Below are 16,018 nucleotides of genomic sequence, written 5' to 3' on the forward strand. Positions count from 1 at the left end.
AAATCCAAACAGTACCCTCCATGCCCCAAGCTCTGCCCACCCCACAACCACCTTACTGCCCACAGTGTACCCCTTCACCCCCTCTTCATTCTCAACTCAAGACCTTTGCAAGCACAGGTCCCCCTTTGCATGTGCTGTTCCCCTTGCTTGCAAAACTCTTCGCCGGCTCTCAAGTCTCATCTCAGACTTCCCCTCCAGTGCCACCTCCTCAAAGAGGCCCTCCAGGACCACCTGGTCCCAGGTTGCTCACCATCCCATCAGTCTCACCCTCCTGTCTCCTCACAGAACTGCCATTCCTGGAGATGATCTTATTTTCACCTTTTCCTGTTTCCTGTTTAGCATCTGTTCTCATGCCCCAACCAGAATATAAGTTTTGTTCACAGCTGTGTCCCCAGAGCCTATAACTCGTTAAGTCAGATGAATGAATGAATGAATGTGTCTCTTGTTCACACATTTATTCCTTGGCTTCTTTTTCTCTCAGGCCTGCCTCCAAGTCTTCATCCTTCCCAGCCCTCCTCAGGCTGAGTGTCTCTTAAGGGCCTGGCCAGGGGCATGGTGTGGGCTCTGCTCTCAGGATGGGAAGAGGAGCAATTCCTGAGAGAGGCTGGAGGAGGGTCTGATGTCCCAGCACCTTCTGTGCCCAAGAGAGGGAGGGGCCAGGCTGGAGGCACTGCTCATCAAAAATCTTTTTAAGGTACACATCGTTTTGATATTTGGCAAAACCAATACAATATTGTAAAGTTTAAAAATAAAATAAAAAAGATATTAAAAAAAAAAGGAACACATCAGGAAGACCTGTGGTGGTGGCAGCCAGGGGCCTTTGGGAACCCCAACAAAAGCACACATAGCTGAGATTCTGAGATTTTAATCCCTCTCTCTCTTCCCACCCTCCCATCTCCTGCTGGGGGTTCCCTGGGGAATAGACCCAGAGGAAGTCAGAGGTCAAGGTTTCTAGAGTGATGCAGAGCATGGAGATTACCCCCCGAGGGCTAGCGCAGGACAGAGAAAGTCAGAAAGGGTCAGAGAGGTGGCAGTCCTCACCCTGACATTTCTATTTGTTCCCTGTTCTGTGCAAGTGAAAGTGTCAGTCGCCCTGTTGTGTCTGACTCTGCGTTACCCCATGTAGCCTGCCAGGCTCTTCTGTCCATGGAATTCTCCTGGCAAAGATCCTGGAGTGGGTTGCCATTTCCTTCTCCAGGGGATCTTCCTGACCCAGGTCTCTCGCATTGCAGGTGGGTTCTTTACTGTTTGAGCCACCAGGGAAGCCAGGGATCTGGTATGCCCGTAGCATTTTCTCCACCTTCCCTGAAGTTCTCTGCATGCTGCTCTATGACACACCCAAGCCCTGATTCCCCGAGACGCTGCCCCAAGTCCCCCAAATGGAAATTCCAGAACCAGACATGTGTCTCAGCCCCTGGCTTCCTTCCTCCCTGTGATGAGACAGGAGGATGACCTGGGGTTGTACCAAGAGGCTGTGCCTCACCCAGAAAAGAAGAAGCTGAAGACCCAGGAGCGGGGGCTATGGAGAGACTCAGGGGGGCTCTTCTCGATCCTGGGGGCCACCTGCCCACATGGCCTGGGAGAAGAGTCTCTGTCCTCTCTACCCTCCATGTGGCTGACAATTCCAGTGCCCACCCTGGGCTAGGCTCAGGCTCTGAGCTCTAGGAGATGGGTCAGGACTCAAGGACTAGAGGCAGATGTGGGCATGGGACAAGGGCCATGATGGGAGTCAGGGGAGGCCAGTCACTGGGCTGGGCTGGCACGGTCCCCTCAGGCCTGATGGGCAGATCTGGGCTCCTTGGCCAGGTCCTTGGGAGGAGCGGTCTTAGGCTGGAGGGAGCTGGTGACAAGGAGGCTGCAGAGGAAGCAGAAGCCAGCAAAGGCGAATTTTCAGAGCCTGGAATTGGGTGAAGCCCTGGGTTGCTCTTCTCCCAAATTCTGCAATAAACACTTATCCTGGACAAGCGGGGGTATCAGGAAGGTTCCAGGGTAGCCGCTCCCTGGGAACACGGTGCCGACTTTCTTGTTTAGCAAATGGTGCCAAGTGGGTGTAAGGGGCAGGGGGTGGAATGCTGGGGTCTCCAGCCAGGAGGGAGGGAAGGTTGGGGAGACCCCACACCAGGCCCGGGGGACGTCTGGAAGGATGGCAGGGGATGTGGCAGAGCAGAGAGACCCACTCATGCCCCGTGACTCAGGCCATCCCTATGGATGAAGGGGGCAGGTGACCCCCCCCAAGACTGATGGATGTGACTGGCCAGCTCCTGCCTCAAGGCCATCCCAGGTCTGGCCCACAGCAGGGACCCAACATGTGTTCCGGGGCTGTACGAACGGGTGGATGGGGACACGGACGATGCGACTGCCCGCCCAGGGTCTGGGGAACCAGCGGCACCTCCCTCCGCCCGTCTCACCCGACCAACCTGAGGAGCTGGTCCTTCGTCCTGGAACAGACCTCGAGGGCCAAGCTCCTCAGCAAGCCTTGCATCCACCACAAGTCGGCGGGCATGTCCGGCAGCCACTCCACCAATCTGGAAGGAGAGGCAACGACAGTGGCCCCGGTCTGTGCCCAGCCTGGCAGAGCCCACCCTCCCCATGGGGCTGGTGCAGAGCTGGGGGCCCCCGCACCCAAGCACCAAGGCTAAGGGAAGGAGGAAGCGGGGTACAGAGCTCCAGGCGCATTGACTGCACTGTAGAGCAGGTCAGCACCTGCAGAGGCACCAGGGTGCGGGGAACGGTCCCCATGGACCATGGACTTGATGGAGACCACCAGGCCCTCAGGGCCATCGACTCCAAAGGGCACAGGTGGGAAGCCCTGGGGTGGAGAGGCCAGGGCCCTGGGGTCAGGCCGGCTTGCACTGCAGCCCCGCTGCCCTATTCATCCGCTGTGTGGTCTAGGCAGGCCAGGGAAACTTTCTGGGCCTCAGTTTCTCACCAGCCAAGTGAGGACCATCCCCTTACCGCCTCCACGTTTCTATCCCCCCTCCTCCTCCCCAGAACAGCCCCTGCCCTCCACCCTTCATGCCCCTTCATCCACGCTCCTTTAGGCTGCCAGCGGCTTCTTAAACACATCTGAGCCTGGCCTTCCCATGCCCAGCGCCCTCCTGGGACTCCCCACCTAGACCACTCAGGATCAGCAGAGGGCAGCATCACCCAGCTACAGCTGAGAGCACGCCTGGCCAGGCACTTTCTGAGACTCAGGCAGCCCACCGCGCACACTGCGACAAGCCAAACACGAACTGAATGTCCCCCCTTGTTTCTGGGCCTTCTGCCCCTATTATTGTAACCGGTATGTCGAGTATGTGGTGCTCAGTCGCTCAGCTTTGTCTAACTCTTTGCGACCCCATGGACAGGAGCTCGCCAGGCTCCTCTGTCCATGAGGTTTTCCAGGCAAGAATACTGGAGCAGGTTGCCATTTCCTGCTCCAGGAGATCTTCCTGACCCAGGGATCAAACTCCCTTCTCCCTGCATTGGCAGATGGATCTTTACAACTGAGTCACCAGAGAAGCCTCAAAACATCACCCTGCTTTGGCCAGTAATCAAACCCGGGCCTCCCACCTGGCAGGCAAGAACTCTACCACTGAATCACCAATGCTGTGGTTGAGCCTGTAGTTTACAGAAAAGACCCCTGCGGTCTAGGCTGGCGACTCCATCAACACTCATACATTGATCTTTTTGTAACTGAAATGGCTAGAATTTGCATTTGTCTTTTTTTTTTTTTTTAACTTGTGGTTGCAGTCTAAAAGCTCTGCATAAGAAAAAGTCCACATCAGCAGAAAGCTGACTCCCAGCTTTGGGTCACCAGCAGTTCAGACAGCAGGGCTGACCCTGTCATGGACTCTGCATGGAGTGGGCCAGAGACAAGTGGCTCGCTATCACAGACCTTCTTCCAGGGAATGGGGAATTTTTTAAAAATACAGATCTCTGCATGACACTTTCCTGCCAAAATCCTCCACGGCCTTCCTGTAACCATCAGGATAAAGACCACACCCCTCACCTGGCCACAGACCCCTGTGTGTCTAGCCCCTGCCAGCTCCCTCAGCTCCATCTTGTACACACTCCAGATTTTGGCTTCAGCCACACTAGCCTCCCTTTCTGCTCTTCTGATGAGCTTTACTCCCTCTGCCTTCTGCCCCAGGACCTCTGCACATGCTGCTCCATCCTTCTTGGCCTAGTGGACTCCTACTCATCCTTACTCATCAGATTATAGCTCAGAAGTTACCTCCTCTAAACAGCCTTTCCTGATCACATAGCCACTCTTGTGAGCTGCTCCAGTTCACAGCCACTGTACACCTCTCCTAGGAATCCATAGCCACTGTCGATCTCTCTAGGTATCTGCAGGCACAGCCGGATGGCACAGATAAATACGTGACGATCGGTGGGCTGTGATCCCCAGAAGGTCAGGGCTGGGTCTCGGTCAGTCCTGCCTCCCGGCCCCCAGACAAGGCCTGACCCTCAATAACTGTTGGTGGAATGAATGGACAAACAACAGGGAGTGATCCATGAACCAGCAAAGTCAGATGGTTAGTGAGGGCCTATCCACAGCCAGTCTGCTCTGGAAAGGCCTCGTTTTACAGAAAAGGAATCTGGGGCCCAGAGAGGTCAAGATACCTGGCCTGGGCCACACAGTTAATCTGAGGCAGATCAACCCCTAGAGCTACCCTCAGAAAGAACTCGTTTCCTCTGAGGCTCTGACAGGTGCAACAGTGGACCAAAGATCCTAGAGGCAGGAAGGTCCAGGCTGACCACGAGGCCCCGTTTCCGGTGGACTAAAGTCACAGCTGTTACCCAGCCACCCCATCAGTCCCGTCTTCCAAAGGAGACCAAGACTCCTCAGGGCCTGCAGCCAGCGTCAGGCAGTTTGGGGACACCAGCCCTGCTCTGCCCCTCGCCCCAGTGCCCCAGTGACCTTACTGCCATGGGCACCAGTCTCAACGGGTCAGACCCTTCCCAGGACCCCTGGCCACGCCTCACCTTCTGCTCCGGAAGTAGACATACTCAAAGGGCAGCAGCAGGTACGTCAGCGCCCACCCAGGCCCTGAGTGGCAAAAAGAGGCCCAGGCACTGGGGTCCCGCATGCAGGCTTTCTTCAGTGCTACGAGAGGCCACGGTTGCCCCTCACCCCTCCGGCCACCCCCTCAAGGTCACCCTTAGGGAAGACAGCCCGAGCCCCGTCTCTACCTCCCACGGCCCACAGAGGACGCCCCCACTCCCAGCCAGTCTGCAGGGGAAGCAGCTGCATTGATGGAGCCCCGCCCAGGCTCCCTCGTTAGTCCTAAAACGGCAGAGTGTGCCCCTTTCACAGATGAGTAGACTGAGGCTCAGAGTGGAGCAGTGACTCACCCAAGCCCATTGCCAGGAAGTGGTGGGGCCAAGACAGAGGCTGTTGGGCTCCCTGCACTTCTTCCACCTCTCCTGCCCTTCTGGAAAATCTGCTTTGGCCCCTGGGGGGACAAGTGCCCACCATACCTCCTTCCCATAACATCAGCGCTATTGATGACAGCAGCTGTGACCACACGACCGCTTCCTAAGCTCCCAACCCCTTAACTGATCAGCGTGCAAGGGCCCAGCATTCTGGCTGGGACACAGACAGAACCCGAATCCTGACCTCCAAACTATGGCTTGGCCATGCACACACCACCAGCCTCAACTCCAGGTTCCTGAAAACACAGTCCCAAGACCTAGCTCCCTGTAACCTGCCACGTGGCCTAGGGTGGGTCCCTTCCTGTCCCTGAACTAGGTCACCGCCTCTGAAAAATGGGATACAGGTAGTATCTCCATCAGTAGAGGAGACCAGGATTAGGATTAGGAGATGCTGTAAAGGCCTTCAGAGAAGCTCTCTGGTGCCCCCTTGTGGCTGCAGGGACACCGCCGGGGGTTCCAGAGCCCCAAGGTTGGACCTCAGGAGCTCAGCGTAGATGCAGACTTCGTCTTTGTGCCATATGTGGTCTCCCAGGCAGAAAGAGGGGCTCGCCTCATTTCCTCACCCACCCCCTTGCCCCTGCTCTGGGCTCAACCACCATCACCTCTCCTCCCAGCTTCCCACCTCTTCAGCCTGTCCCGTCCCAGCTGGGTGTAGCCAACACTGGGACCCAGAGTTCAGAGCAATCATGAACTCTGAAAGTGAGGGGTCGCCCCAGTGGCTCCCAGTCTCTTTCCTCCTGCAGCTTTGGAGGCCTTCTTCCCCACCCTCCAGTCGTCCCCAAGCCGATCTCTGCTAACCCACCTCTCCCTCAGCCGCAGGGGCCCCTCCCCTCCCCACCAACCCGGGGACATTTGCACAGGCCACGCCCACTGCCTGGATGCTCATCTGGCCCCTCTTTTGCTTGGCCAACTCCTCCATTCACACTTCACTTAGGTGCTGCTCAGACTCCCGCTCCCACGACCACGACATGTGTCTGCCCTTTCCTGTTGCTGCCTTTGTGACATTTAGGTCACTGAGCAGGAGGGCTGACTAATTGCTTTGCCAGCTGGGTGACCTTGGGCAGTTGCTTAAGCTCTCTGTGTGATGGTTTCCTCAACTGTCCAGTGGGGACCATTCAGCACCATCCTCAGAGTATCTGGGGCGGGCAGTGGGGCGGGGGTAAAAAGAGTCCGTCTCCACCTGGAGAGCCTGTGTGCGCCTCTCCTTTGTCCCTCGGCACCTTCCGCCCTTCTTTGGGCAGTGGGCAAAGACCTGGCTTTCTCAGGCACAGACTTGGGTTCGAATCCCCCAGTTGTAGGTCCTGAGACCTTGGTGAGCCCCTTCCCTTCTCTGAGCTTCAGTTTCCTCATCAGCGAAAAACACTCAGGCCCGCTCGGGTTGTGGTGAGGAGTGAAGGGGACAACGTGTACGAGGCATGGGCACCACGCCCGGCACGCCTGAGTCCTGTCCTCTTGCATATCACGAGCACCTTCAAGGTGGGGTCCCCAGCCCCAGGCCCCTCATGTGCAGGGCACCTGGCAGGTGAGCATGGATGGGATGGGAGGGGCAGTACCAGCCTCCAGCTCTGGGGAGAGCTGCTCAAAGTCGGGCACGTCCTTGACCAGCACATTGGGCACTGCCCAGTTGAGCGACAGGCCTCTGTCATGAGCAGCATCTGGGGTCCCGTCAGCTGGGGCTGGGGGCTCCTTAGACACCAAGCTCCACAGCACTGGCTCCTTGGTGAGTCCTGGGTTGGGGAGAGGAGGGACGCAATGGGTCAGCACAGCTGGAGCGTCCCAGCGACAGTGACCGCCCCCCCGCAGCACTCCATGCTGCCCTCACCACCCGCACCCCTCGACGCCCGAACCCAGCTCTGGGGACCCGCTGACCGCAGGATGAGTGGACCCTTGGCTGGTCCTGAATGACTTCGTCCTGAGCTCCCCGGCCCTGCTCTGTCTGCCGTCTGATTCCTGTGCACTTTCTGGTGGTTGACAGAGCCCAGGCCCGGAAGACCCAACCCAAGGCTCAGATCCTGGGGTCACCACCCGCCAGCTCTGTACGTGGTTTCCCTCCCTAGAAAACGGGGGAAATGAAGGCCTGCTGTGTATGGCTGTTTGGATGCAATGAATCAGATACAACAAACACACAAAGCTTGAGCCCAGGTCTGAGCTTTCTATGTCTGAGCACATATTATGTGTTCCATGAGTGCTTCCTGCTGCTGAGGGTTTGGGGCCATAGAGTGGGGATCAAGTGTCACGGACCCTGGAGCCAGAAGGCCTGAGTTCAAGTCTCAGCCCTACCGTGTTGAAGAGCATGGCGCTGTGGGATGACAGCCAAGCTCTCCAGCTAAGAAGACCTCTCTGACCCTCCCAGTGCTCCGTCTCACACACACACACACACACACACACACACACACAATCCTATGGCCCCACTGAGGTATGCACCCTCGAAGTGCCAAGTTCTGTTCCTTTGCTCTTGCTCTTCTTCTCCCTACCTAGAGTGCCCTCTTGTCAATATTTCTGCAGCCTTCATGACTAGTTAAAACCCAGCTTCTCAGTCACCACCTCCAGGAAGCCCTCGTTACCCACCCAACCCACCAGACGGGGCCAGGTGCCCCTGCTGGGCTCCCGTAACCCTGAGCATCCCTCCATCATCCCTGGGGGATGTCTCTCTCTTGATCTGTTCCCCCGGCGCCAGGCAGTGGGTAGCTGGAGACCAGGACACGTGTGCGATTTCTCCCTGGGTCCCCAGCATCCGGCACAGAGCAGACGCTGAGGAAGAGAATGAATGAGCCAAGGTCCTTGGGAACTCAAATGGCTGAGAGGCGGAGCCACCTGGCACTCACATAGGGGGGCGATGCCCAGCTCCTGTGGGGGGCTGCCACCTACCACGTCTCTCCAGAAACCTCAGGGCATCCAGGTAGCCTTGTCTGCAGCTGTCAGCCATTACCTGCCAACACACGGGTCAGGCTGAGGGGCAGCAGGCCTGCGCCTACCCCTCGAGCCAGTAGTCACAGGCCAGAGACTCATCTTCAGCTGGACCCCAGGACAGCCTGTGCTTCCCGAGACCCCCTCTCAGCAGGGCTTGAGGACCCCAAGGGTCCCTGGCCAGCACTGGACCTCGGGGAGACATGTCTTCTCCAGCAACTCCCTCCCTGCAGCTTCATTCACCTTCCCACTCTGAGACGCCCTGGCTGGGGGCTTTTGCTCCAACTCTCCTTTCTCTGGCCTCAGTTTCCTCCTCTGGAAAATGGGATCACAAGGCCTGGCCAGGGATGTCTGGGCCCCTACAGATCAGTACACGGCAGTGCCCTTTGCCCTCGGATGTTCGTGGCCAGGACCACCCTCAGATGGCCAAGGCTCTCAGTCAGAGCCCTGCCAGGAACAGGGAGTCCCCTGCAGGCCCAGGAAAGCCTGCGAGTGACCTCTCGACAGCTGCACCACCTTTCTGAGAGCCTCACCTTCCTCGGTTGTAAAATCGGGCTGAGATTTTCTGTCCACTCCATGGGTGTAGGGAGGATCAGCTTAAATGAACAGGACTTTGTGTCATGAATTACAAAATGCACACAACCATAAGAGAAGTGGAGGACCAGAGGAGGCCGGGGTGACTGGTGTGAAGGAGCTTGTTAGGATCACAAACTGTCAAATCACCCACGTCCCGGAAATCCCAAAGAGCAAAAAGCAGGAAACGAGGCTCTCTTGTCCACGTTTTTCTGTGCTTGTACCTTGCTGCCATACAGATGGTCAATCTGGCCACAGCCTAGGGCAGCCGTTAAGGCTGAGCATGGGTTTGGACTAGCTGAGGATCTGAAGTCTGGCTTGTTGTTTCCAGGCTGGGTGACTTTGAAGAAGTTTGCTTACCCTCTCTGAGCCTCGGTGTCCTTCCCTGAGGAGCAGAGATGACCACAATACCTGGTCATGAGCCTGACCCTGAATAGCACCTGCAGAGCCCTGGCTTAAACCCCAGTTCAGCAGAGGTTGCCTTGGGGTGCTGCCCCGATGTGAAGCATGAGGCAAGACACATTGGGAGCCCAGGCTGAGTTCAAGGGCTTGACCATGAGACTCAGGACACACGTCCTAACTGCCCCGAGCTTGTGGGGAAGGCTCCTGGGCACAGAATCTGACTCACCGGGCACTAGATCATGGCCAAGCCTCTAACACCTTCAAGGCTGGTCATGGGGTGGGGGCCAGACCTACATCGGGGCTGGAAGGGATGAGGCAGGTGATGCCCCGGAAGAGGTTCTTGGTGGAGATCTGGAAGTTGGCACTGAAGGCGTTCATCTCGTGTATGCTAGCAGAGCTGCTCTGGGGACAGATGTCCACCGTCCCGTTTGGTGGAGGGTGAGTCCGCGAAGGGCATATTGTTGCTTAGAGCACCGTCAATGTAGCGCTGCAATTCAGGGGGCCTTGCTGCCCTCGGGGTGCTCTCTGCCCACACGGCCACGAAGCCACCCCCAGAAACTGGCTGCAGCAGGTCACCTCCAGCTTCCCCGAACGACTAGGTTGTCCCCTCGCCCAGGATGCTCTGAGCACCCCTGGGACCAGGGTCGGGGGGCTGACACACCCAGTAGGTGCTCCAGGAGCCCTGGGTCCTCCACCCACACACCTCTCAGTAGGGATGGGGCAGACTGGGTCACTGAGCCCCCGAAGTGCACTTACCTTCCCCCTGAACGTGGGAGGAATCGTCCCACAGTAGAAAGGGAAGTACGCAGTGCAGACCAAGGCCTGGGAAGACAAGCCAGTGACAACACAGTCGTTTACGCTCCTGGCATTCAGAACCTGCTCTGGGAGTGGAGTCTAACCCAGAACAGCCCACACCGGTGTCAGGAGAGCTGTGTCCAGGGAGGGGAGGTATCACCTCGTCCCAGCCTAGCTCTCAAAGTTAAGAAGGGATTTGAGAAGTGCGGTTCGGTGCTTAGGGCTCAGTGCTTCCACTGCAGAAGCAAGGGTTCAATCCCTGTTCGCGGAACTAAAATCCTGCAGGCTGTGGAGTGCAGCCAAAAACCAGAAACATAAGAGGGGATTTGAACAGGAGTCCACCTGCCCTCCTCTTCCTGCTGGGCCCCTTGCTGACTCAGGACTGCTTCTGGGACTTTCCCCTCAAGGACAGACACCAAGCACCATTTCTCCTTTATCCAACTGCCAGGAATTCTCCACCGAGAATCTAGGTATATGTCCTAAAGTGTGTTCCCTGGACCAGGGGTCATCCTACGAGGGGCACCTCTGACAAAAACTCTGATTCTCTCCTCATTTGGAAAACACTGTCTACTCCTGCCAGTAGAGGCTCTGACAAGTCCTGCAGTGAAAACGATGCTTAACAGAGACCCTGATTCGGGTGATGTTTGGGGGCTGGAGGAGTCTCCACTGGGGGCAGGGCCGCTCTCCTGTGCATCGCAGGATGTTTAACAGCACCCCCAGCTTGTACCCTGTAGCTACCAGTACTTTGTGTGCATATGCACACGCACACACACACACACACACACTCACATAGAGCCGTCACAGCCAAAAGTGTCTCCAGTGTTGCTAAATGTCTCCAGGGGGAAAGATCACTCTTCGTTGAAAACTGCTGACCTAGAGCTTACCAGACTCACCGAGCACAGAACACTGTCTCTTGGGACTCAACTCCTAGAAACATCCCTCCAGCCCTTTCTGAGAGATGCAGAACCCATCCCACCTCTGACAGGATAGAGGTGCAGGTGAGAGCTTTGTTTCCACGGATTCGTCATCAGAGCAACAGCAGCTAATGTTTACTGAGCATCTACTGACTGCCAGGCCCTGGGCTATGTGTCATCCAGGCCAGGATGCTGGGACACTCACTGGAGTCCCAGGAGCCCATAGACATGAACGCACAGCAAATGGCCCCGCTCTTGCACACACTGGGCTTCCCACCTGCCAATGTGGGAGACATAGAGACGCAGGTTTGATCCCTGGGTCAGGAAGATCCCATCGAGGAGGGCATGACAACCCACTCCAGTATTCCCGCCTGGAGAATCCCATGGACAGAGGAGCCTGGTGAGCTACAGTCCATAGGGTCGCAAAGAATTGGACATGACTGGAGCAACTTAGCACAGCACCCCATACACCCGTCAGCACCCAGAGATGGTCCCCGTGCTGGGCGATGGGGCACCACGGTGAAGAGGATTCTGCTGCAGGGATCCGGGTGGCAAGGCTGAGCAGCGATGTGCCTGACACCTCTCTGAGTTCCCTGTAGACCCAGCCCCTCTCTGACCATGGGGCTCCCTGTCATATCCCCTTCCGATACTGGATTGCTTCTTATTTCCTTACACGAGCTTGTGGCCATTATCTGTACCCTCACAGGTTTGAATAGGAGCCCCCGGAAGACAAGGATTTTTGTCTGTCATTCTGCTGTCCCACTTGGGGTGGTGACTGGCACATAACAGAGAATCGATGCTTCTCTGCTGCATCCAAAGGCACCTGGAGGACCAGGTTGGGGGTGCACAGGCACCCCCTCTTCCGGGAAGAGCAGACCCAGTGGGGGCTCTGACTGAAGAAGCCTGACTTTGCCCCCCACCCCCAGCCATATCCCTCCATGTAGAGCCGAGGGGCCTCCGAACAGCAGGCTTGGGAGCCATACTCACGTGGCCGCCCCTCTGTGCAACTCAACTCCCTCGTTAGTAAACATCTCCTGCTTGATCCGCCCCCCTCCCCAGGGCCCCAGAGAAGCGTCTGCCCTGGAAAGCGCCTGCAGGTCACTCGGGTAGGAGAGGGCACTCACTCACCTGCTGCCAGGCCCTGCGTCCCGCCCCCTGCTCACCTCAATGACCTCATCGCGGGTGGCGAAGTCGGTGACAATGAAGTTCTTGCCCTCGGGCCAGTGGGTCAGCGAGATGCCCAGCCGCTGGGAGGCCAGGATGTGAATGTCTGTGGGCAGCGAGTCTTGCAGGTCCTGCCTGATGGTCTCGATGGGCATGAAGGCGGGGTGGAAGATGCCCAGGCTCAGCTGCTCCACTCGCTTGACCATGGCCAGGATGAGGGAGCAGCACAAATCTGCAGGGTGGGGGAGGGAGGGGGCCTTCAGCCCCCGCCCTCCCTCCCAGGTGCCAGGGGAATGAATGGTCTCCCCGCTCCAACTCCAGCTCAGAATTTCTGTGTCCGGCACTGCCTTCAAACGCTCTGTGCAGGGGGCTTCCCTGGTTGTCCAGTGGCTAAGACTCTGGGTTCCCAAAGCTGGGGGCCTGGGTTCCATCCCTGGTCAGGGATCCCTAGATCCCACACACTGCAACTAAAAGATCCTGTATGCCACAACTAAGGCCAGGAGCAGCCAAATAAATAAATATTAAAATAAATAAATCAATGAATAAATGCTCTGTGCAGCCTCTTGACCTTGGGAACGGTTTTCCAGGCACTAAGCCTCAGATTTATCCTCTGGAAAATGGGGATGCCCGTGGTCCCCCGTCCTAGGGGTTCTCATAAGGATTAAGTGAGAACAGGCTGGCTGTAGGGAGCGCAGGGCACCGCGCCAGGCTCCCTGAGACACTCCTCTCCGCTCCCACCCTCTCAGGTTGGAATCAGCCTCGACTCGGGCAGGTAAGCCGCGATGCTCCCTGCGCTCCTGATCCACGCAGTCAGTCCCCGGACTCACCGACAGACAGACCGCTGACGATGCTGACGGCGATGAGCGCCCCGGACGAGGAGCCGTAGAAGCGGCTGGGGCCGCGGAGGAGGCGCGGGCTGGCTGCCTCAGGCGGTGGATCACCCCCACGTGGTAGAGACCCAGGAAAGCCGCGCCCGCGAAGGACCGGCTCCAGCTGCCCTCCTTCTCGAAGCAGCTCGTGGCAATGGGACCAGACCCAGGGGTGCGGCTGGAACAGGGCCGGGAGGGATGATCGCTGGCCGACGGGGCAGAGAAGGGGTGCTCTAGCGGGAAGTTTCACCGGTTGAGTGCCGAGTTGGACTTGTGGCCAAGAGGTGAAGCTCAGGCCGGAGCCCAAGCCCCGCCCCCGGGCTGCATCACCCACCAGCCAATGAGGTCCCTCGAGCCGAGCCCCCCCCCCCACCATCCCCATACCCGGGTGTGCACCAGGTGTGCCCTGGCAGCGTCAGCAGGATGTGGGCACCTTAACGCGCCCCCACACACACGTCCTTGGCCGAGAACACAGTCCCAGATTTCTGGGTGATGGGGCCCCGGTGAGCGGGACCAGCTCTTCTGCCAGGTCTCTGACACTCGTGATGGAAAGGCTGTTCCTGCCCCCATTTCGCGGATGAGGAAACTGAGAGTGCAAGCGAACCTGGTAGCCGGAAGTGGGGGAGTTGGACACATAATATCCATCGGGTCTCGGGGGTCAAGTCAGACTTAATTCTGCAGCTGTGCTGGATCAGGGACCTAGGAGAGCCCTGGGAGTGGGAGTCTGGGTTCTAAACTCCGCTGCCCTCCCCCAGCCCCAACCTGTGCCTGGGACTTTGCTCAAGTTCCTCACTCTGTCTGGGTTGCAGTTTTGCAGTATAATGTGAGGGCTTGGATGAGCATCTACAGAGACCTTTCTGCTCTGATTGCTGCTCCCCCAAATACAGATCTGTTAATGGACGTTTAGGTTGCTTCCATTTCTTGGCTGTTGTAAATAGTGCTGCTATGAACATTGGGGTGCATAGGAGAAAGAGAATTCCAGAAAAATCTACTTCTGCTTCATTGACTATGCTAAAGCCTTTGACTGTGTGGATCACAACAAACTGTGGAAAATTCTTAAAGAGAAGGGAGTATCTGACCATCTTACTTGCCTCCTGAGACATCTGTATGCAGGTCAAGAAGCAACAGTCAGAACCAGACATGGAACAACAGACTAGTTTAAAATTGGGAAAGGAGTACATCGAGTCTGTATCTCAACACCTTGCTTATTTAACTTGTATGCAGAGTATGTCATACAAAATTCCAGACCGGATGAATCACAGGGTGGAATCAAGATTTCGAAGAGAAACATCAACAACCTCAGATATGCAGAGGTCACCACCCTTATGGCAGAAATCGAAGAACTAAAGAGCCTCTTGATGAAAGTGAAAGAGGAGAGTGGAAAAGCTGGCTTAAAACTCAACATTCAAAAAACGAAGATCATGGCATCCAGTCCCATCACTTCATGGCAAAGAGAAGGGGAAAAAGTGGAAACAGTGACAGATTTTATGTGGGGTGGGGGGGGCTCCAAAATCACTGTAGGAGGTGACCGCAGCCGTGAAATTAAAAGACGCTTGTTCTTTGGAAGGAAAGCTATGACAAACCCAGACTACGTACTGAATAGGAGAGACATCACTTTGCCAACAAACATCCATATAGTCAAAGCTATGGTTTTTCCAGTAGTCATATACCAGTGTGAGAGTTGGACCATAAAGAAGGCTTAGTGTTGAAGAGGTGATGTTTTTGAATTGTGCTGGAGAAGGTTCTTGAGCGTTCCTTGGACTGCAAGAAGATCAAACTAGTCAATCCTAAAAGAAATCCATCCTTAATATTCACTGGGTGGACTGATACTGAACTCGAAGCTCCAATACTTTGGTTACTTGATGCAAAGAGCTGACTCATTAGAAAAGACCCTGATGCTGGGGAAGATTGAAGGCAGGAGGAGAAGGGGACGATAAAAGATGAGATGGTTGGATGGCATCACCAACTCGATGGACATGAGTTTGAGCAAATTTGGGAGATAGTGGAGGACAGAGGAGCCTGGTGTTCTGCGGGAAGTCCATGGGGGTCACAAAGAATCAGACCCAACTTAGTGACTGAATAACAACAACAACAAAATACTTTTCTGCCATGTATTTTTAAAATAATGCATCAGTGGCGCCTTTTTGCCAGAGCATGAGTGGAGGGGCCGTTGTTGCTGGCCCTTTCCTCTTCCCCACCGTCCAGTTAGTGGGTTGATTAGGCCATCGGTTCTCAAGCCAAGGCTTGTTTCTTATTTAGTTCTGGGGAGCACCTGGCCGGCATGAATGATGTAGGGGAGAACAACTTTGAAGCCACAGAGGCGATCTCGAAGTAGATCCGGTGCACCAGGATCCTGGCGCCAAAGGAGCCGACGTCACTCTCCAGCGTCTAGCCGGAGGAGACATACAGGCAGCAGGGCGAACCCCTCAGCGTGTGTGACCACTGAGTGGCGGCAGTGCGGTTCATGACCAGCGAACTGGACGATCCCGAGGATATGCTTTCGTTTATTTCGAGAGAATAGATGACTCAAGGGAAGCTAAGGAAAGGGCAAATGGACCGGAACTGGATGGTGGGAGAGTTTGTGTGGACTGTTCTGTCACCCAGAGGGCCACATACCTACAGCAGGTGTACATATACACTGGCAGCCCGCCTTGTAGTGGTGGCCATGGTGGCGGAGGCGGAGGAGGTGGCAGAGCCGAGTTTCTTACTCTGATGGAGGGTGTGATCGTGGGCACAACAGGTATGAAGACTGTGATGACCGGTACAGAAGATCCCTTCTCCTTACTGTAGTCGATACAGATCATGGTCAAGCGCTCCGTCCTACAGCCCAAGACGCTATTGATAAACAGAGGGGTCGCAGTTGAGGACATCTTTTTCTCTTTCCTTTTATTTATTTATTTTTTTTTCAAATTTTGGATTTTCCCAAGCTTCTAATCCTTCCTACTCCGTAAAAAGAACCCTTAAAAAATCGTATTT

At 56.1% G+C, this 16,018-nt stretch overlaps 1 protein-coding gene across 1 annotated transcript; it reads right to left on the minus strand.

Moving 5' to 3' along the window:
- Positions 1-440: 440 nt before the first annotated feature.
- PNPLA5 (patatin like domain 5, triacylglycerol lipase) lies at positions 441-15,846 on the minus strand. Its single transcript, XM_086404362.1, is given in 14 exon segments — positions 441-1,855; positions 2,409-2,525; positions 4,969-5,089; positions 6,972-7,145; positions 8,287-8,347; positions 9,595-9,730; positions 9,732-9,787; positions 10,057-10,122; positions 12,173-12,405; positions 13,001-13,093; positions 13,096-13,288; positions 13,427-13,448; positions 15,315-15,430; positions 15,751-15,846. Coding segments are annotated over 14 exon segments (1,569 nt in total). The 3' UTR covers positions 441-1,770.
- Positions 15,847-16,018: the final 172 nt, after the last annotated feature.

This window comes from Bos grunniens, chromosome 5 (assembly GCF_055505025.1).
Source record: "Bos grunniens cultivar Pamir isolate PY7600 chromosome 5, Bosgru_T2T1.0, whole genome shotgun sequence".
Classification (NCBI taxonomy): Eukaryota; Metazoa; Chordata; class Mammalia; order Artiodactyla; family Bovidae; genus Bos; species Bos grunniens.